The following is a 22,205-nucleotide window of genomic DNA, read 5'->3' on the forward strand; positions in this document are numbered from 1 at the left end:
GCCAATAGTCTAGAGTGCGATGGAGGCGTATTTTTCATCATATGCAGTTTTGAACTGTTTAAATTTATTTTTAACATTTATATATATTGATAAACTAGTTATAAAAGGTGAGGACAAGTGAAAACAGCAACTTTATGGCATTATGCATAGTTTGATTTCTATTTATATAGAAGTGTATCTGCATACTTAATTTTAGAAAATTTGTGGCAAGATATATAAGAAACTTATCAGTGTGACAAGACGGGAGGATTTTTTTTGTGTGTATAACAGAGACAGAGAGAGGGACAGATAGGGACACACAGACAGAAAGGGAGAGATATGAGCAGCATGAATTCTTTACTTTGGCACCTTACTTGTTCATTGATTGCTTTCTCATATGTGCCTTGACCAGAGGGCTACAGCAGAATGAGTGACCACTTTCTCAAACCAGCAGCCCTAGGCTTAAGCCAGCAACCTTGGGCTTCAAGCCAGTGACCTTTGGGCTCAAGCCAGTGACCATGCTCAAGCCAGCAACCCTGCACTCAAGCTGGTTTGACAATAAAAAATCCCCCCCCCCCCCCGCCGTGCTCAAGCCAGCAACCTCGGGGTTTCAAACCTGGGTTCTCTGTGTCCCGGTCCGACGCTCTATCCACTGAGCCACCCCTTGGTAAGGCGGGGGGGGGGGGGGATTTTTTATTGTCCATTATGCATCCTTTTGTACCTTTGTAAAAAAATAAAATAAAACTAGTCTGGATTACTTAAGTGAATTTTAAGAATTGTCATAACTAAGCAGCCTAGGAAATATCTGATGTCCATAATAAAGTTATGCTAATTTAAATGTTCTCTCTCGAGTGGCACATACTTTTAGAGCTAAGAAACCTGAAGTTTCAAGTCCTATCTCTAACTTGGGAAAGGACAAGACATCAATCTTTTTTTTTTTATTATTTATTATTTTTTATTTATTTTAGAGGAGACAGAGAGAGAGAGAGAGAGAGAGAGAGAAGGGGGGAGGAGCAGAAAGCATCAACTCCCTCCCATATGTGCCTTGACCAGGCAAGCCCAGGGTTCCGAACCAGCAACCTCAGCGTTCTAGGTCGACGCTGGATCCACTGCGCCACCACAGATCAGGCCAAGACATCAGTCTTTAAAGGGAAATGGAAAGGGAAGGAAAAATGATGACTAGGTAGGATCTCTCTGACCAGCCAGTGAGAGCTGCCCAGAGTTTGAAGCCTCCCTTCTCTTGGGAAATCCAGAGCTACAATGGGAGCAATGAGTAGGCAGCACAATTCAAACTTAAAATAATTTATTTTCATTGAAGAAAGTTAAATTGGCAAATTGAGAATATCTACAACAAAAGATCCTAAATGAATTATGGTTTGGGCATGATTTAAAAAAGAATCATAGAACAAATATGATCCCTTTTTTATGAAATAGAACAACACAAAAGAACCTATATATTTATGTGTATATACACATATATGCTTTGAAAAAGGTCTATAAGGGTATATACCAAAATTATTTTTGTGTGTGTGACAGAAATAGACAAACAGAGAGAGGGACAGATAGGGGCAGACAGGCAGAAAGGGAGAGAGATGAGAAGCATCAATTCTTCATTGCAGCTCCTTAGTCTCCTTAGTTGTTCATTGATTGCTTTCTCATATATGCCTTGACTGTGGGGCTACAGCAGACTGAGTGACCCCTTGCTCAAGCCAGCAACCTTGGGCTTCAGGCCAGAGACCTTGGAGTCATATCTATGATCCCATGCTCAAGCCAGCAACCCCATGCTCAAGCTGGCAACCTCGGGGTTTCAAACCTGGGCCCTCTGTGTTCCGCGTCCCAGTCCAATGCTCTATCCACTGCACCACCGCCTGGTCAGGCTACACACCAAATTATTAATAGTCATTACTAATTCTGAGGAATAGAATAAGAAAACAAAAACTTTAACTTTCTCTTTTTACCTCTCTGTATTACTTGATATTTTAAATACTCCTTTTGTAATTAAAATATATAGAAAGCCTGACCTGTTGTAGCGCAGCGGATAAAGCGTTGACCTGGAACACTGAGGTCACCAGTTCAAAACCCTGGGCTTGCCTGGTCAAGGCATATATGGGAGTTGATGCTTCCTGCTCCTCCCCCCTTTCTCTCTTTCTCTCTCTCTCTCATTCTAACTCTCTCTCTTCTCTAAAATGAATAAAAAAATTAAAATATATAGAAAATCTTCCTAAATTTCAAAGTTTTTATAGTCACAGATAAAAATCTTCATATACTTTCCTATAAGAAGATTTTAATTTCAACTTAAAGACAGTTTTGACAAACAGTGGCTTCCCCTCTGTCTGGGTGTTTAAATACAGTTTTGCCTGGATCCATGGATAGACCTCATACTCCTTCAAGGTTGCTTCAACCTCAGGATTTCCTATAAAGTAAGGTAGGCAATTAAACAGAAAAGCAGGACTTTCTCCTCACACACAGCAAGCTGATGATGTTGTTGAACAAATCCCCCAAAATGAAGGCCCTGGCCGGTTGGCTCAGTGGTAGAGCGTCGGCCTGGCATGCAGAAGTCCCGGGTTCGATTCCCGGCCAGGGCACACAGGAGAAGCGCTCATCTGCTTCTCCACCCCTCCCCCTCTCCTTCCTCTCTGTCTCTCTCTTCCCCTCCCGCAGCCAAGGCTCCATTGGAGCAAAGATGGCCCGGGCGCTGGGGATGGCTCTTTGGCCTCTGCTCCAGGCTCTAGAGTGGCTCTGGTAGCGGCAGAGCTACGCCCAGAGCGTCGCCCCCTGGTGGGCAGAGCATCGCCCCCGGTGGGCGTGCCGGGTGGATCTCGGTTGGGCGCATGCGGGAGTCTGACTGTCTCTCCCGTTTCCAGCTTCAGAAAAATACAAAAAACAAAAACAAAAACAAAAAAATCCCCCAAAATGAGGTGATCAGCCTTTTAGAAAATGGCTTCCAGTACTCCTCGACTATTGCTTTCATTACTGAAAGTCACACACACACTCTCTTTCTCTCTAAATCTGTTCAACCAACCTGAACCCTGGCAGCTCAGCTTCAGCTAAAGAGCCAGGGGAAGCCCTGAGGCAGCTAAGTTCTGCACCACTGCTACTCCGTGTTTGTGGTTCAGACTTGGGAGAACAATGCTGGAGAAATAAATAGCTCTGCTATTATTAAATCATAGATGCTATGAGTGGGGGTAGGGTGGAAGGGTCTGGCACCAATGCCACCTGCTACATGAGGGAGCTCAATTACACTGTTACAGTCACTACTCTCAAGGGACAGGCAGGGAGGAGAGGGGTGCTGATATAACCTTTGGTTGCCTGGGAGAGCTGTTGGCAGCTGTGGTTTTTCTAAGCTGGTTAGCTCTCCTTTGGAAAGTCACCATTCCCTCTCCTATGACTCTGTCCCACAGGAACAGCTGCATTTGCTCATCCTGGCTTTCACACTGGTTCAGAAGCTAAGTGGCGGACAGATGACTTAGGCACAGACACCCTCATTTAAGCCCCAGGCAAGCTGTCTGAGACTTCTACCCCATAAGATCCAAAGAAAAACAGATAATAAAAAGAAGTAATTTGCTGCTGGGAAACAAATGTGGGAACATTTTTGCAGTTGTTTTTATTTACTGAACTATAAAGATTAACTGAGGCAATTTTCTGATGGGTAACACCCCAGATTAACACTAATTATATCACTATAAATTTGTTTCAGGATAAGAATATGATTCAGGAAAGAGGTAGAATAATAACAAAAATCTTCAAACATTAAAACAAAGAAACATGAAAACAAACAAACATTAAAAAAAAGAAAGACTTTTTTCCCTTCTTTTAACTTTAACTAAATGCTCCTTTCCCACAGACTTCCCTAGACTGGTTTGCAGTCAAAGGTGATAGGAAACAAGGCTTTGGGCATTTTGAAGAAACTGTAGGTTAAGCTACTGTGCCAAGCAGGAGACTGAAACCCTGACCTGTGCGTCAGTCTCAGACACAGTCTGGAAGGAGAGGCAGTTTCTCAAATATTTCCTAGTGTTCTTCCCTTTTCATCAATTAAGTTTTACGTTCTCTGGCTAATTCAATGTGGCACACAATCCCTCACTGCATCTCCTGGTTAAACTATTGTTAGAGGGTACCTAACAGGCATGGGTGGCTTTGCTTGGACTGGAAGGGCAGAAGGACTAGCTCTGCTCCATCTCCCTATTGAGAGCCTAAATGGGGGGGGGGGGGGAGTTTGCTGAGGAAGGCCTCTTTGGGCAACTGAAAGGCCTGGTGCCCTGAGAAGAACACTGCTTACCCTTGGGAAACCTGGCAACAGCTGTCCATGATTCCTGGTGGAAATGACCAATCAGAATCAACCCATGTCAGTGGGAAAGGTTAAGGGGAAAAAAGAGCTTCCCCCCAAAAAAATGGTAAAAAAGGAAATTAGAAAAAAAGAAACCAAAAATATTTAGAATGGCATAAAAAGTGATATGTGAAAACTTCTTTTTGTTATTAAATCTAGCTATAAGTTTCCTAAAGTCTAGTTACCAAGTTGAATTGTGGAATAGAGGAGAGAGGCCAACTGGAATTTCCCTTAACAGTTCACAGCTTCAGGATGAGAGGTCCTGGGTTTGCGCTGGGGGAGCCCCTTTTGAATGGGGGCTTGGGTGGGCTGGCTTCCATTGGTCCCTGCAGAGTGAGCCTGGCCCTGCTCACTAGCATTTCCTGGTGCCTGGGGTGGTACACTCTGATACTTGGAACCAGATGAATACGAGTTATTTCTGTAACGACCCACACTGTCATGTTGCCCTTGGTTTGAGGGGTCATTGAACTTTCGGCCTTGAGGCCTGTAGCCTTGTCCTCCTCTTCTGTTCCTGGGCAACACCTAAGGATAAAAGAATACATGTTCAAAGCACTCTGGCACTGTGGTACTCTGTTTGTTCCAGTTTAGTTTATAGGAGTATTCTGACACCATAATTGTGGTATTCCATGCTTGGGACTTAGCTATCTCTCAAGACTCACAGAATTCTGTCAGCCAGTTCAACCTAGCCACTACATCAGAAATAATAAATGTTTCACTATTTTTTCCTGCCTTTCACCTTAGGCTCTTCTCCAATGAAGAGGAGTTCACTTTTCTTTAGTTGGGCACAAGATAAAAAAGGAAGATAGAATATTCTTTGGGTTGTTGCAAGCCCTCAATTGGGCAAGTATCCTGTCATATGTCTGAAGTTTGCAGATATAAGCAATCTGTAAATATAATGAACACTTGTTATAATAAAATAAACATTATGATCTACTTTGCTATATATCATGAATCACAGGTTCTGTGGTTATGTGTGTCACAATGCTGCTGTGACATTAGTACATTTTTACCTTGCAACCCAGAAAGCTTACGGTATGGGATTTTGTTTTTGTCTTCCAGTTCCAATGTAATACTACTTCTAAAGAATTACTGACAGCACTGCCTTGAATTGCTCTTATGTATTTTTCTCGAACCAAGGAAAAGAAACTGCACATGCTTCAAATTTCTAGTGTTTGCTCCCCAAGGCACGAGGTTCCCTCTCTCTCTCCCTGATATTATACATTGTGTTCTAGGGAGTTGTTGCTTCACTCTGTTAACCTGCCACTGTGACACTTACCCACCTTGAGATGGGTGCACGACTCCCAGTGTGACTATTACCAGGTGTTATTAACTACAACAGCTAGTATCACTGCCCACATCAGAAAGTCATCAGTCTTGGTAATAGGAAATCTAAGCTGACTGGTAGTTTGGAACAGACATACCAAACGCTTTCTCTGGAACTAACTGGGGCTGAAGGGATTCAAAATATTCAATAGGTATGGAATGGGAATAAAGAAAGGAAGGTAATATACTGAGCTGTCAGGTGTGGAAGCCAGGTTACCTCTCGATGAGGCTGACAGGACCGACCACTGGAGTGTGCTGTGCCTGCAGGAGTCTCTCCTGGTGCTGAGTTTTTCTTGTTAGCACTTGTAAGGCTGGGAGCAGAGGCACAGGCAGACGAGGAAGCAGCAGAGGCATCACACAAGCTACTCAAGGACACTGATGTAACTGAGCTACACCGGGACCGGGTTGAATAGCTGTTCTTTGGATGGGATACTGAAACAGAAATATAAGAAATATGTGGTCATATTATGGAAGAGCATAAAAAGTAAGGTTTTCCCTATTTCTCCACTTCACAATCAGCAATTTAAGATATAGAACTGTCTACTTGAGTAGTTGTAAAGAAAAGCTTATAAAATGGGTAACAAAAAGGGAAATCTCCCTTCTGTCTTATTCTTGCACTCCCTCCGAATCCTCACCACTCTGTAAAGGCACACTTAGAGATAGAACAACAGTTTAAGATCAGAGTGATCCATCCCCCTACCAACTAATGACTCCTTGACACTTCCTTTTACTTAAACTCCTGGCTATGGCTCTGGCAGTTGACTAAGTCTAGGAATAATAATATAAGCCATATGTTCAGTTACCTATGTGAGGAACACTCTAAAGTACAGACTTTGCAAAGAAAGAAAGAGGTAAAAGCTAAAGCTTTTTCTTTTTTCAGAGAGAGACAAGACGATGAGAAGGATCAACTCATAGTTGTGGCACTTTAGTTGTTCATTGATTGTTTCCCATCTATGCCTTGACTGGCAGGCTCCAGCTGAGCCAGTGACCCCTTGCTCAAAGAAGTGACCTTTGGGCTCAAGCTAGCAACCATGGGATCATGTCAATGATCCCACGCTCAAGCCAGTGACCTTGCGCTCAAGCTGGTGAGCCTGCACTCAAGCCAGCAACCTCGGGGTTTTGAACTTGGCACCTCAGTGTCACAGGTCGATGTTCTCTCCACTGTGTCACCACTAGTCAGGTGGTAAACTAAATCTTTGAAAGAATTTTTGAATAATGCACAGTATAAATAGTCAAGATTAGCTAATATAAACAGAACTAGTCTTTACTATAAACATGGATCTTCCTAAGGTTCTTTTGCAAAAACAATCCCAAATTCAAGATACTAATCTAGATGAAAAATATTAGCATTTTAAATTTGAATTTATTCAGAATTCAATGGTTTACTGCTGTCCACTAGATTTTTTCTTGGTGTTAAGCCTGTACTAATGTTGAGTTCATAATCACTGCCTCAGATCCAACATTTTACTTTTATACTGAGATGGAAAGACAAAGGAGCTCAATCTGACTGGTGGTGGCACAGTGGACAGAGCATCAGCTTGGGATGCTGAGGGCCCTGGTTAAAAGCCCCAAGGTCACTAGCTAAAGTATGGGGTCGCTGGCTTGAGTGTGGATCGCTGGCTTGAGCAAGAGGTCACTGGCTGAGCTTGAGCCCCACACTGGTCCTATGAGAAACAATCAATAAACAACTAAAGTGAAGCAACTATGAGTTGATACTTCTCATCTCCTCCTGTCCCCCTCTCTCCCTTTCTGTCTCTCTCTTAAAAAGAAAACAAAACAAAACAAAAACAGGCCCTGGTCAGTTGGCTCAGGGGTAGAGCGTCAGCCCGGTGTGTGGACGTTCCAGATTTGATTCCTGGTCAGGGCACCCAGGAGAAGGGGCCATTTGCTTCTCCACCCCTCCCCTTCTCACTTCTTTCTCTCTTTTCCCCTCCTGAAGCCATGGCTCAATTGGAATAAGTTGGCCCTGAGTGGTGAGGATGGCTCCATGGCCTCTGCTTCAGGTGCTGAAAAGAGCTAAGTTGCTAGGCAATGGAGCAACGCCCCAGATGGGCAGAGCACTGCCCCCTAGTGGGTTTTCCAGGTGGATCTCAGTAGAGGCACATGTGGGAGTCTGTTTCTCTGTCTCTCCTCCTCTCACTGAAGAAAAAAAAAGGAACAGAGGAGCTGAGCTCAGGGTTAGTGTCACAACAAATTCTTCCTTAGAGGCACCACCCCCTTTGAAGCTATTATTTAAGTACCTATAACGTGCCAGGCAAAGCTGGTATTATCCTCTTCATTTTGTAGAGGAGTATAAAATGAGGTTCAAAGAAGTCAGTAGAGAGGCAAGTATTCAAACTTGGTCTGACTCCACAGCTTCATGTTCTTTCTCTACACTATGTATCATATACCTCTCAACTCAAGAGAGAATGGATGAAAAAATTCTTATGCAAATTGAAGGCCCATCCTCAGGACTCAAAGCATCTGCATCTACTGACTTTTTAAAGATCTCAGTATTACTTTTCATAAAAACAAACAAAAACACGAGAGGCTCTAAAGAAGAATCAGTGGTGGCCTTGGCTGGTTGACTCAGTGGATAGAGCGTCAGCCCGGCATATGGATGTCTTGGGTTTGATTCCTGATCAGGGCACACAAGAGAAGGGTCCGTCTGCTTCTCTCTCCCTCCCTCTCCCCCTTCTCTCCCTCTTCCTCTCCCACAGCTAGTGGCTCAATTGGTTCGAGCATTGGCCTGGGTGCTGAGGACAGCTCGGTTGGTCCGAGCACTTCAGCCTCAGGTGCTAAAAATAGCTGGGTTGATTTGAGCATTGGCCCTAGACAGGGGTTGCCAAATGGATCCCAGTTGGGGTACATGCAGGAATCTGTCTCACTATCTCCCCTCCTCTCACTTAAAAAGAAAAAAAAAAAAGAATCAGTGGAGAAGCCAACTGGCACTTCCGTCTGTAATTAGGACAGTATGGTCTTTTTACCACCATCTCTAGTGCCCAGAATATCTATCTCACCTTGTCCAAATGAATCAATGTTCTTCTTTAGGGTCTCTACATCACAGGTGAACCGAGCTACTCGTCCCAGATCCTCGTCATATTTACGTTCACTAACAAAGTGCTGGAGAAAGGGCAAAGAAAGGCCTCCAGTTGAGACAAACGATATACATGGAATCTACAGCTTGCTATGTATAGATAATACAGACTTCTTTTCAGTTGAATTCTTTATACTGCTTCAAAGTTTACTCAATGACTACAATTATTACCAATACTGGGTGATTGACAAAATCCAGTCATTTTCTTCAGAGACCAAAGATAAGTCTATTTGGGAGCTTGTATTATGAAATACTACATGATGGTCAAAGCCCACTAAATATAATGAAGAGAAAGGAGAAAGAATTTATAGTAGAGGGCCATCTTTCCACTGCTAGCTACTCTCCACACTGTTCCATTTTATACAGAAGCAGAGGTTACAGCAAAACACTCATAAGTTACAACAGTGATTCCATTTAAATAGATGGTTTAGTGTTCTTTAACAGGAACTTCCTTAGGAAACCCACTTCAACTCTTTAGGGTTTGTTAGTCCGTGAAATAGAAACAATTTCTTGGCCCTGGCCAGTGGTTCAGTAGACAGAGCACTGGCCCAGCATATGGACATCCCAGATTCGAATCCCAGTCAGGGTACACAGGAGAAGTAACGATCGGATCTGTTTCTTCCCCCTTCCCCTCCTGCAGCCAATAGCTCTATTGATTCAAGTGTGGCCCTAGGCATTGAGGATAGCTGTGGAAGCACATCAATCTTAGGCACTAAAAATAGCTCAATACTTGAGCATTGGCCCAGATGGGGTTGCCTGGGTGAATACTGGTAAAGGCACATGAGGAAGTCTGCTTCACTATCTCTCTTCTTCTAGAAAGAAAGGAAAGAAGAAAGAAAAAGAAAGAAGGGAAGGGAAGGGAAGAGAAGGGAAAGGAAGGGAAGGGAAGGGAAGAAGAAGGGAGTGAAAGGGACAGGAGGGGAGGAGAAGGGAGGGGGGAGGGGTGGGGGAGGGGCCGGGAGGGAGGGAGGGAATGAGGGAGGGAGGGAGGAAGGAAGGAAGGAAGGAAGGGAGGGAGGAAGGGAGGGAGGGAGGGAGGGAGGGAGGGAGGAAGGGAGGAAGGGGAGAAAGAAAAATTTCTTGATATGGAAAATCATTTATGTGAAAAATCAATTTTACAAATGAGAAATTTATGCTGCAAATAATTTAATCCTTTAAGTAGACTGAGCTGAGAAGTAAGTAATCCCTTGGGTCAAAAACTATACTATAGAGGCCCTGGCCGGTTGGCTCAGTGGTAGAGCGTCAGCCTGGCGTGCAGAAGTCCCGGGTTCGATTCCCGACCAGGGCACACAGGAGAAGCGCCCATCTGCTTCTCCACCCCTCCCCCTCTCCTTCCTCTCTGTCTCTCTCTTCCCCTCCCGCAGCCGAGGCTCCATTGGAACAAAGAAAGCCCGGGCGCTGGGGATGGCTCCTTGGCCTCTGCCCCAGGCGCTAGAGTGGCTCTGGTCGCAACAGAGCGACACCCGGAGAGGCAGAGCATTGCCCCCTGGTGGGCGTGCTGGGTGGATCCCGGTCGGGCGCATGTGGGAGTCTGACTGTCTCTCCCCGTTTCCAGCTTCAGAAAAGTACAAAAAAACAAAACAAACAAAAACTATACTATAGAAATTATGGGACTAAAACTATGTTACGAATAAAGTGTTTCTGAGGGTCTATTTCAATAAACAATTTCTAAGGTAGGCTGGAATAATTTTTTTCAGATAAAAAAGTTATAATTTTTTTTAAGAGGAAGGGAGAGAGAGAAACACACACAGAGGCAGGAGGGAGTCGGAGAGAGTTGAGAAGCATCAACTTGTTGCATCGCTGTTTTTTAGTTGCTCATTGATTATTTCTCATACGTGCCTTGACCACTTGCTCAAGTCAGCGACCTTAGGCTCAAGCCAGTGACCATGGGATATTGACGATCCCATGCTCAAGCCAGAGACCTCAAGGTTTCGAATCTGGGACCTCTGCATCCCAGGTCAATATTCTATCCACCGTACAACCATCAGTCAGTCTGTTCTACTTATTAATGCATTCATTAGCGTTTGACTCATCTTTTTTAAGTGCCCTGACTGGGAATCAAACCCGTAACCTTGGTGTACCAGGATGATGTTCTAACCAACTAAGCTACTTGGCCAAGGCCGAAAAATATTCTTCTTCTAGGTATAATTTAAAATAATTGAACTCCTTTGAGCAGCCCTATAACTTGTGGTGGTCTAATTCCACTTTGGATTGTCAAATCCAAATGCATCAGAATCCTTGAGATGCATCTAGAAGCAGTGAAAGGGTAAAGAGAAATAAAAATTACCTCTGGTCCTTGAAGTCCTAAAGCTTCAGAGTATATTGTGACTTAAGAAAGCACACAAACCTCTGTGGCAAAGCCTTCAGACATATAATATCAGTCTGAGATTAAGTCCGAAACAAATTCTAGAGTTTGTTGAGCCAAAGAACAGGAATGACGGAAATAAAATGATCTGAAAATAAGACATTTAAATTGCATAGCACCCACTTCAGTACACTGAAAATGTGGAGAGAAACAGATCCCTAGTCAGTCTGCAGAAATATTTCTAGCAGCTTTTCAACCATGTGGGAAGGAGAACAGATGAAGACTGTGAAAGCCAGAATTCTCATCTAATTCCAAAGGGGTTTCCAGCTTCTCTCAGATAGTTGAATGAGACTGGCATCAATGTGAAGACTTTCTATAAAATTTAGTAACATGCCCTGGCCGGTTGGCTCAGTGGTAGAGCATCGGCCTGGCGTGTGGAAGTCCTGGGTTTGATTCCCGGCCAGGGTACACAGGAGAGGCGCCCATCTGCTTCTCCACCTCTCCCCCTCTCCTTCCTCTCTGTCTCTCTCTTCCCTTCCCGCAGTCAAGGCTCCATTGAAGCAAAGATGGCCCAGGCGCTGGGGATGGCTCCATGGCCTCTGCCCCAGGCGCTAGAGTGGCTCTGGTCGCAACAGAGTGACACCCTGGATGGGCAGAGCATCGCCCCCTGGTGGGCGTGCCGGGTGAATCCCGGTCGGGTGCATGCAGGAGTCTGTCTGACTGCCTCCCCGTTTCCAGCTTCAGAAAAAGACAAAAAAAAAAAAAAAATTAAAAAAAAAATTTAGTAACATAGTTTTAGTTACTCAGAAAATGGTCATTTAAAATTTACATTGTTTTGATATTTTACCCCAATAGAGTCTAAGGGAAAGAAGTGAGAGAACAATAACATGACTTAGGATTTGTGTGAAACACTAAGTCAGAATGTTGACAAGGATACTTCTAAGAGTTTAGTGATCTTCCATCTATGCTTTTATTTTACAAAAACTGTTATATAGCCTACACAGCAAGTATTCCTCTTAAATATGGCAATAATTCTCATGTATGCAGAAAGAACAGAAGTTAAGGGTTCAGGAGTAGGGCAGGCCAACTCCCTTTGTTCATCTACCTACAGTTTAAAAACAATTACTTAGAACATCAGTGTCTACAACAGTGGTAGTTAACCTGGTCCCTACCGCCCACTATTGGGCGTTCCAGCTTTCATGGTGGGCGGTAGCGGAGCAACCAAAGTATTATATAAATAAAAAGATAGATTTAACTATAGTAATTTGTTTTATATGTTTTATAAAGATTTATTCTGCCAAACTTAGTGAAAATCTGACATAAAGTACTTGGTAAGTAATTATTATTATATGCTTTAACTTCTTATAACTCTGCTTCATAAATTTTATAAAGTAAAGTTACTTCCCTACTTTATAAATCACCGTTACTGTGGAACCGGTGGCGGTTAGAAAATTTTACTACTAACAGAAATACAAAAGTGGATGGTAGGTATAAAAAGTTGACTACCCCTGGTCTACAACTACCAATGAGTATCCCAAACTCTCTCAGGTTCCCATGGTTAGTCTGAGAAACACTGTTCTTTAGTTAAGAACACTGTAATTTAGTTAAGAATTTAAGATGTATGAGTGTTAGAGAACCCTAAAGATTCTAACAAAACCCCCCCAAAAAACCTATTAGAACTAATAAATGAATTCAGTTAAGTAGCAGGATACAAAATATTCAGAAATCAGTCACCATTTTAAAATACCAATAATGAACTGTCAGAAAGGGAAACAATCCCATTTATGATTGCATCAAAAATAAAATATCTAGGAATAAATTTAACCAAGGAGATAAAAGACCTATACTTGGAAAATTATAAGACACTGAAGAAATAAACTGCAAAAGAACAGCAAACAAACAAACTGCAAATAAATGGAAGGATATACTATATACTGTGTTCATGGATAGCAAGAATTAACATCATTACAGTGTACCCAAAGCAATCTACATAGATTAAATGCAATCCTCATCAAAATACCAATGGCATTTTTCACAGAACTAAAACAAATAGTCCAAAAATTTATATGGAACCACAAAAAACCCTGAGTAGTAACAGCAATCTTTGAGAAAGAAGAAAAAGTTGGAGATATCACATTCACATTACCTAATATCAAACTATACTACAAGGCTATCTATAGTAAAATAGCATGGTACTGGCATAAGACACACAGATCAGTGGAACAGAAGAGAAAACCCAGAAACAAACCCATGCCTATACAGTCAACTAATATATGACAAAGGAGGCAAGAACATAAAATGGGGTAAATACAATCCATTCAATAAATGGTGTTGGAAAAATTGAATAGATACATGCAAATAAATGAAACTAGACCACCTTCTTACATCATAAATAAGAATAAACTCAGGCCTGACCTGTGGTGGCGCAGTGGATAAAGCGTCAACCTGGAACGCTGAGGTCGCCAGTTCAAAGCCCTAGGCTTGCCTGGTCAAGGCACATATGGGAGTTGAAACTTCCTGCTCTTACTCCCTTTCTCTCTCTCTCCCCCTTCTCTAAAGTCAATAAATAAAACAATCTTTAAAAAAAAAAAAAGAATAAACTCAAACTGGATTAAAGACTAGAAACCATAAAAATCCTAGAAGAAAACACAGGCAGCAAACTCTCTGATAATTCTAGTAGCAATATTTTTTCTGATCTATCACCCCAGGCAAGAGAACCAAAAAAGAATAAACAAATGGGGCTACATTAAACTAAAAAGATTTTTTGCGCAGCAAAGGAAAACATCAACAAAACACAAAGACAATTTACTGAATAAGAAAACCTATTCACCAATAATACATCCAATAAGGGTTTAATATCCAAAATTTATAGAAACTCAAGACAACTCAACACCTAAAAACCAAACAATCCAATTAAAAAAATAGGTAAGGGACCTGAATAGAGACTTCTCCAAAGAAGACATACATATGGCCAATAGAAATATGAAAAGATGCTCAATGTCACTAATCATCAGAGAATGCAAATTAAAACCACAATAAGGTATCACCTCACAACTGTCAGAATGACTATCAATAAATCAACAAACAACAAGTGCTGGCAAGGATGTGGTGAAAAGGGAACCCCTTGTGCTCTATTGGCAGGAATGCAGACTGGTGCAGCCACCGTGGAAAACAGTATGGAGGCTCCTCTAAAAATTAAAATGGAACTGCCTTATGACCCAGTGATTTCACTTCTGCATATATCATATATCCAAAGAAACCCAGAACACTGATTTGAAAAGATATATGTACTCTTTTGTTTATTGCAGCATTACTTACAAGCCAAGACATGAAAGCAGCCCAAATGCCCATTAATAGACAAATGGATAGAAAAGTTGTACATATGTACAATGGAATATTACTCAGCCATAACAAAGAATTAAATCTTACCACTTGTGCTTGACCAGGCAGTGGCACAGTGGATAGAGCGTCGGACTGGGATACCGAGGACCCTGGTTCGAGACCCCAGGGTCGCCAGCTTGAGCGCGGGCTCATCTGGTTTGAGCAAAGCTCACCAGCTTGGACCCAAGGTCGCTGGCTCAAGCAAGGGGTTACTCAGTCTGCTGAAGGCCCACGATCAAGGTACATATGAGAAATCAATCAATGAACAACTAAGGTCTCACAACGAAAAACTGATGATTGGTGCTTCTCATCTCTCTCCGTTCCTATCTGTCTGCCCCTGTCTATCCCTCTCTCTCTAAAAAAAAGAAAATAAATAAAAAGGAAAAAAAGAAAGAAAAAAAATGAACAAACAAACAGAAACAGACTCATGAAACAAACAGATGGTTGCCAGAGGGAAGAGGGGCTGGGGACTGAATGAAAAAGGTGGAGGGATTAAGAAGTACAAATTGGTAGTCACAAAACAGTCACAAAGATGTAACATACAGCATAGGGAATATAGTTAATAATATTGTGGTAACTTTGTATGGTGCCAGGTAGGTATCTGAGATACCGGGGAGTAGTTTGTAAACTGTGTGATTGTCAACCACTATGCTGTATACATGAAACTAATATAAAGTAACACTTAATATCAACTGTGATGTAAAAAATAAACAATAATAAAAAATAATAAAATATTTAAGTGTTGGTAAAGCATTGGCCTGGGATGCTGGGGACCCAGGTATGAAACCCCAAGGTTGATGACTTGAGTGTGGGCTCACCAGCTTGAGTGTGGATTCACTGCCTTGAGCATGGGATCACAGACATGACCTCATAGTCACTGGCTTGAAGCCCAAGGCTGGTTTGAGCAAGGGGTCATTGGCTCAGCTGGAGCCCCTTGGTCAAGGCACACATGAGAAAATATGTGTTAAACCCAAGTAACCTTTATAAATAGATAATATAATCAATATCTCAAATTGCCCATTTTTCTCTATAAAATCAGAACTGACCAACCATTTAAATATTTACTGAACACCTATTAAGTGCCAGGATAGTATGCTAGGCACTGAAGAGACAGCAGTTCCTGTCAATGTAAAGTTCACAATCTAGTGGGAATGACAGCTTAGTCAAATATACACGGATTATAACTATACTATGAAGGCACAAAAGAGGGGAATATGACAGAAAAATCAGGAAGGATGAGTAGGTCTTGAGTGACTACATCTGTAGGAGTAGCAGGGAGGGAACAGGATGTATCTGTGGAAAGATGTTAATATGGCTGGAGCTGAGAACAAGGAGGGCATGGAGGGAAATGAGGATGTTGGCACAGTCAGACCATGCAGAGCCCACCCACCCATGCCAAGGATTATAGTCTTTATCCTAAAAGCAATGGAAAGTTTGCAGCAGGTTACTGTAGTGTGAGGAACAGATTTAGAGGGATGGAGAGAGTAGGATAGTGATAAAGAGGATAGGTGGAATCAGTTAAGATGCTATTGCAGAAGTCCAAGAAAGAGATAACAATAACTTGATCATCACAGTAGTGGTGGAGATGAAGAGAAAAGGTCAGATCTGAGATTCAGGAAGAATTCAAATGCCAGGGACTACTGATAGGTTTCATGTAGGAAAGGGGAAATTTCCTAAGATTCCCAGTTTGGACAACTGGACAGATGACAGTACCACTTAAGAGAAAGGGAACCTGGAAGAGGGTCAGGTTTTGAAAGGGAAGCTCATGAATTCAATATACTAGAGACGGCCATGAATTATGGAGATTTGCTACGTTAGTCCCCAAGGGCAAGAAGAAAAAAAAGGAGAAAATTTTACCTTGATATCAGCTCTAAGCTCAACTAACTGTTCCTCTGACATTCGGACAGCCACATCAGTCATCTTCTTTAGAAGTTCAGCTTTCTTTTGTCGGCTGAGCAAAATTTCCACTGTAGAGGAAAAAAGAGTATAACTCTTATGTTCTGCTCAATAGGATAAAGAACTGGATAGGCCCTGCAGTATATATTTGGACAGCCAAAGGTTTAGCTGCCCACCCATGTAGAAAATGAAAATACCAAAGGTCCAGTTTCCACCTTCTTGAGGGACTCTGAAGGCAGTTAAACGGTAAACACTTTATGAAATTATAAAGATGTATAAATCATTTGTCATTTCTCTTTCTCCTCTTCCCATCAAATAAAATTTTTTTTGAGAAGCATGTAAATTGAAACAGAAATATGCACGTGGTAAAAAAAAAATATTTACCTAGAATAAATGAACATGAAAAGTAAGTGTCCCTCCTACTTCTGACTTGTCCCCTCCCCAAAGGAAACCACTTAATTTCTTATGCGTATGTGCAAATATATTCTTTTTTTTTTAAGTTTTATTTTATTTATTCATTTTAGAAAGAAGAGAGAGAGGGAGGGAGAGAGAAAGGAGAGAGACAGAGAGAGAAGGGGGGGAGGAGCAGGAAGCATCAACTCCCATATGTGCCTTGACCAGGCAAGCCCAGGGTTTCGAACTGGCGACCTCAGCATTTCCAGGTCGACGCTTTATCCACTGCACCACCACAGGTCAGGCCCGCAAATATATTCTATGTATTTGTAACATATCTCTCTCTCCTCTTTTTCCCTCTCATACATGGGATTAATATATCACAGGGTCCTTCCTTTACCTTAGCTATTTTTACTTAATATATCTTTTTTTTTTTTGTATTTTTCTGAAGCTGGAAACGGGGAGGCAGTCAGACTCCCGCATGCGCCCAACCGGGATCCACCCAGCACGCCCACCAGGGGGCGATGCTCTGCCCATCGGGGCGTTGTTCTGTTGCGACCAGAGCCACTCCAGTGCCTGAGGCAGAGGCCACGGAGCCATCCCCAGAGCCCGGGCCATCTTTGCTCCAATGGAGCCTTGGCTGCGGGAGGGGAAGAGAGAGACAGAGAGGAAGGAGAGGGGGAGGGATGGAGAAGCAGATGGGTGCCTCTCCTGTGTGCCCTGGCCGGGAATCGAACCCGGGACTTCCGCACGCCAGGCCAATGCTCTACCACTGAGCCAACTGGCCAGGGCAATATATCTTAAAGTTCAATCCCTATTAATACATTGAATCTCCCTCACTGTTTAACAGCCACTCAGTATTCCGCTTTATGGATATACCACAATTTACCAAGTTCCCTAATGGTGCTGTTCACAGCCTGTTAAGAAGAAGCATCTTCTTTGGTATGTTCCCAGATGTATATTACTCAGATATGACTTTGAAGGATAACAAATTGAAAATAAAAGCTCTCAGAGTAGAGAGCAGAGGCTATAGAGGACACGGGTCAAAGAAGTCCTCCCAGAGCAGAACTACAGGTTGTCAGATGAACCAAGGAAATTTCTCTTCCACCAGGGCAAGGACTCTGCTACTCCTGTCCAGTAAAATTTGATCATTGCTTTTCCAAGTGGGAATTTTTGCTCTATTTATCTTTTCTTTCTCTATTAGTGCAATATTGGAGAAGGGGGGCATTTAACTTTTCTTTTAGTTTATGGGGCCCCAGACTACAGTGTGCCATATCCAGATCTGTTGAAAGGGCTGAAATTCCCCAGAAGTCCTGGACTTTCAGCTATATATACTAACTGGATGAGACAGACTCTGGAGGTGATGCCATTGAGGAGGAAATGAGTCCATTCTCATTTTGGGGAAAAAAGGTACGGGGGGATGGACTGTAGCAAAGACTGTTACTGACTGCATATTCATTCTCCTCTTCTTCCTACCAGAAGTGTAATGTTGTTTGTACCAACCTGCTTCAGTAAAAATCTATATTTCTTGACTTTGGTACAAATAAGACAGTCATGTGATAGTTAGGACATTGAGATCTAAGCAGAACTCACAGGGCAAGGTTTACAGTCTTAGCCAGCATGTAGCATTTTGTTCCTCCTTGACTGGAGTCTCTTTAGACATAAACACACTCTAAGGATGGCTGGGTAGAAGGATAGAAAAGCCTGGATCCCTCATGTCATTTTGGAGATGCCCTTTAGCCCTGGATCACTTAATTCTGGACCTTTCATTTCAGGAGAGAAAAATAAACTCACATTTATTTAGGCCACTCTGTTGCATATAATCAAACTCAATTCCTAACTATTATACACAGAATCCTGTAATTTACTAATAAATTAGCCTAATTTATTTTAGAAAAAAATAGAATTTTCAAAGAGCTACATCAGGTATTATAAAGAACTGAACTTCTTTAGCATCTTTAGCAAGTTTTTCAAATCTGATTGCCACATACATGCCATCCATGGTCGCCCATGTCAGGTTAATACCATGTCAGGTAAGGGCATACTTTCCCAATATATTAAGAACAATGCCTGCAAACACCAAGAACCAATAGCAACAAATGATCTACTGGTCTGGCTCCCAAGATAAACCATCTTGCTATCTGTATCAAATTCAGTTTCTGCCTGACCAGGCAGTGGCGCAGTGGATAGAGCATCGGACTGGGATGCAGAGGAACCCAGGTTCGAGACCCCAAGGTCGCCAGCTTGAGCGCGGGCTCATTTGGCTTGAGCAAAAAGCTCACCAGCTTGGACCCAAGGTTGCTGGCTCAAGAAAGGGGGTTACTCAGTCTGCTGAAGGCCTGTGGTCAAGGCACATATGAGAAAGCAATCAATGAACAACTAAGGTGTCACAACGAAAAACTGATGATTCATGCTTCTCATCTCTCTCCGTTCTATCTGTCTGTCTCTATGTATCTCTCTGTCTCTGTAAAAATAAATAAAATAAAATAAAAAAATTTACTTTCTCTCGGCTCCAGCATTCTAGGATTCTAAGATGAAGAAACTATGTTGTGTACAGATTTATACATATCCCATCTTAACTGAGAACCTAATTATATGATTTTAGACAGTCACATTTCCCCTCCAAATATCATAACTAGTTTCTTCACTTATGAAATGGAAAAGGAAATCCTAACTACCTCATAAGGTTGACGTAAAGATCATATATGTGTAAAAAAACTAAATTGCGAAGCATTATGAACAATATAAATTAATAAAACTATAATGTATATATATAAAAAGAGAGGAACCCTCTTGATAGTATTGCTAAATGAGTAATTACATTAGCTTACTGGGTCTCTGAGAATCAGGATTTTTAGCGTGGGAGAAAGGAGACAGAGATATAAAACTAATGAAGTTAAGTAAAATTGTAGTTCTGAATTTGATAAAATAACATTGGCCATGAATTGGTCACTGGTTGAAGCTGGGTGACAGGGATTAATTATATTAGTCTTTCCACTTGAAATATGTTGAAAGTAAGGACTATGCCTTACTAGATTTGTGTTATCTGAACCTTCATCTTCAAAAAGAACACATAGCTATATGAATGGACTAAAACAGTCACATTTAGAACTTCCATGCCTGGCCTGTGGTGGTGCAGTGGATATAGTGTCAACCTGGAATCCTGAGGTCACTGGTTCAAAACCTTGGGCTTGCCCAGTCAAGGCACATTCAGGAAGCAACTACTATGAGTTGATACTTCCCACTTCTCCCTCCAATTTCTCTCTCCTCTCTCTAAAAGTCAATAAATAAAATCTAAAAAAAGAAAAGAAATTTAAGGATATACCACTCAATTTAAATGAAATTTTACCTCTAAAAAATAGTGAGTAACATCTCTGCTATGTAGTAAATCTTTCAGATTAAAAAAAATCAAAACTGAATTCAGCTCTGTGTTTCAAAGTTATCTCCTCTGGCCCATGAACACAGACACAAGTGATTTCGTGTGAGTCATCATCTCAACCTATTTCCATTCTTACCAGTTTAAGAGGTTAAAAAACAAACAAACAAAAAAAAAAACAACCTTCTTAATTACAAACCTGGCATTCAATGTATAAGAGTAAAACCTGTCGCTGACAAGCCCCAAATTAATGCCACTGTATAAGTTGCAGTTGACATTTCCTTCTTTTCATATAGCTGTATATGTTTAACCTATACTTATAGAAGTGACCAAAAACAGCCTGACCAGGCGGTGGCGCAGTGGATAGAGCGTCGGACTGGGATGCCGTGGACCCAGGTTCGAGACCCCGAGGTCACCAGCTTGAGCGTGGGCTCATCTGGTTTGAGCAAAAGCTCACCAGCTTGGACCCAAGGTCTCTGGCTCGAGCAAGGGGTTACTTGGTGTGCTGAAGGCCCACGGTCAAGGCACGTAGGAGAAAGCAATCAATGAACAACTAAGGTGTCGCCATGTGCAACGAAAAACTAATGATTGATGCTTCTCATCTCTCTGTTCCTGTCTGCCCCTGTCTATCCCTCTCTCTGTAAAAAAAAAAAAAGAAATGACCAAAATAGTTATCTGATTCTTCTGTATAAAGCCCCACAAATTACCCAGGTTAGAATCTATTCCTCTAGAATCTATTTTAGTAAGTGCTAGGTTTGGGTTCAGGGCTCCTTCAACTCCAGAGCCCCTTTAAAACTCAAATTCCTGCCCTGGCCGGTAGAGCATCAGCCCGGCGCATGGAAGTCCCAGGTTCGGTTCCCAGTCAAGGCACACAAAGAGAAGCACCCATCTCTTCTCCACCCTTTCCCCTCTCCTTTCTCTATGTCTCTCTCTTCCCCTCCCACAGCCAAGGCTTCACTGGAGCAAAGTTGGCCGGGTGCTGAGGACGGCTCCATGGCCTCTGCCTCAGGTGCTAGAATGGCTCTGGCTGCAACAGAGCAATGCCCCAGATGGACAGAGCATTGCCCCCTGGTGGGCATGCCAGGTGGATCCCAGTCGGTCCCATGTGGAAGTCTGTCTGACTGCTTCCCCACTTCTAACTTCGGAAAAGACAAAACAAAACAAAAAACGCAACTCAAATTCCCCTCCCCCAACTTCCCACTAGGGCAACTTCTTCATTAAGCATCTCCTTTGCCCAAACTTCCCCTCCCCCAACTTCTTTTTTTTTTTTTTTTTCTGAAGCTGGAAATGGGGAGAGACAGTCAGACAGACTCCCGCATGCGCCCGACCGGGATCCACCCGGCACGCCCACCAGGGGCGATGCTCTGCCCACCAGGGGGCGATGCTCTGCCCATCCTGGGCGTCGCCATGTTGCAACCAGAGCCACTCTAGCGCCTGAGGCAGAGGCCACAGAGCCATCCCCAGCGCCCGGGCCATCTTTGCTCCAATGGAGCCTTGGCTGCGGGAGGGGAAGAGAGAGACAGAGAGGAAAGCGCAGCGGAGGGGTGGAGAAGCAAATGGGCGCTTCTCCTGTGTGCCCTGGCCGGGAATCGAACCCGGGTCCTCCACACGCTAGGCCGACGCTCTACCGCTGAGCCAACCGGCCAGGGCCCTCCCCCAACCTCTTAAGCAACTCCCCCCCACCCTGGGAAGGGTCTGGGAAATGGCCATGGGACAAGGCCATCATGAGGGACCTGAGGGCTGGGAAAGGGAGACAGTCTGTGACCAAGGCCACAAGCTAGAATATGCTAATCTGAGCAGGTCCAGGTGCACCAACCCCATGCCAGCAAATGCCTGCAGCAACCCCTTTATCAGATATCCCCTTCCTCCAGCTCTCTGCTGATGTCCCTAGGGTTTCAGCTCTTCAGTTTTACAGATGCATAAATAAAGTTCTTGTAAAACTCATTAGGCCTGTGCCAACGTTCCTCTTTTAGCTGGCCTAACTGTAAGCTTTCAAGGTATCTTGAACCCTCCATTAACCTTTCCTCTACTACCCAATGATAACAGTCACTGAGTAAAGACTGTTCTACAAACCAGGAAAACAAAGTTCTGAGATGAATGTATGTACATATTAAATTGTAGGCAACCCTGTGGAGTCTCCTCAAATTATGGC

General features: G+C 42.8%; 1 protein-coding gene across 2 annotated transcripts in view; it reads right to left on the minus strand.

Moving 5' to 3' along the window:
- Positions 1-3,562: 3,562 nt before the first annotated feature.
- The window catches only part of SPATS2 (spermatogenesis associated serine rich 2), a 142,112-nt gene continuing 123,469 nt past the window's right edge, over positions 3,563-22,205 (minus strand). For both annotated transcript variants that reach the window (XM_066257928.1, XM_066257927.1), the window contains 4 exons: positions 16,246-16,355; positions 8,626-8,728; positions 5,844-6,058; positions 3,563-4,825 (listed from right to left, as the gene is read on the minus strand). In XM_066257928.1, coding sequence (XP_066114025.1) covers positions 4,535-4,825; positions 5,844-6,058; positions 8,626-8,728; positions 16,246-16,355 — 719 coding nt within the window. In that variant the 3' untranslated portion in view covers positions 3,563-4,534. The remainder of the gene's footprint in view (positions 4,826-5,843; positions 6,059-8,625; positions 8,729-16,245; positions 16,356-22,205) is intronic.

This window comes from Saccopteryx bilineata, chromosome 2 (assembly GCF_036850765.1).
Source record: "Saccopteryx bilineata isolate mSacBil1 chromosome 2, mSacBil1_pri_phased_curated, whole genome shotgun sequence".
Lineage (NCBI taxonomy): Eukaryota > Metazoa > Chordata > Mammalia > Chiroptera > Emballonuridae > Saccopteryx > Saccopteryx bilineata.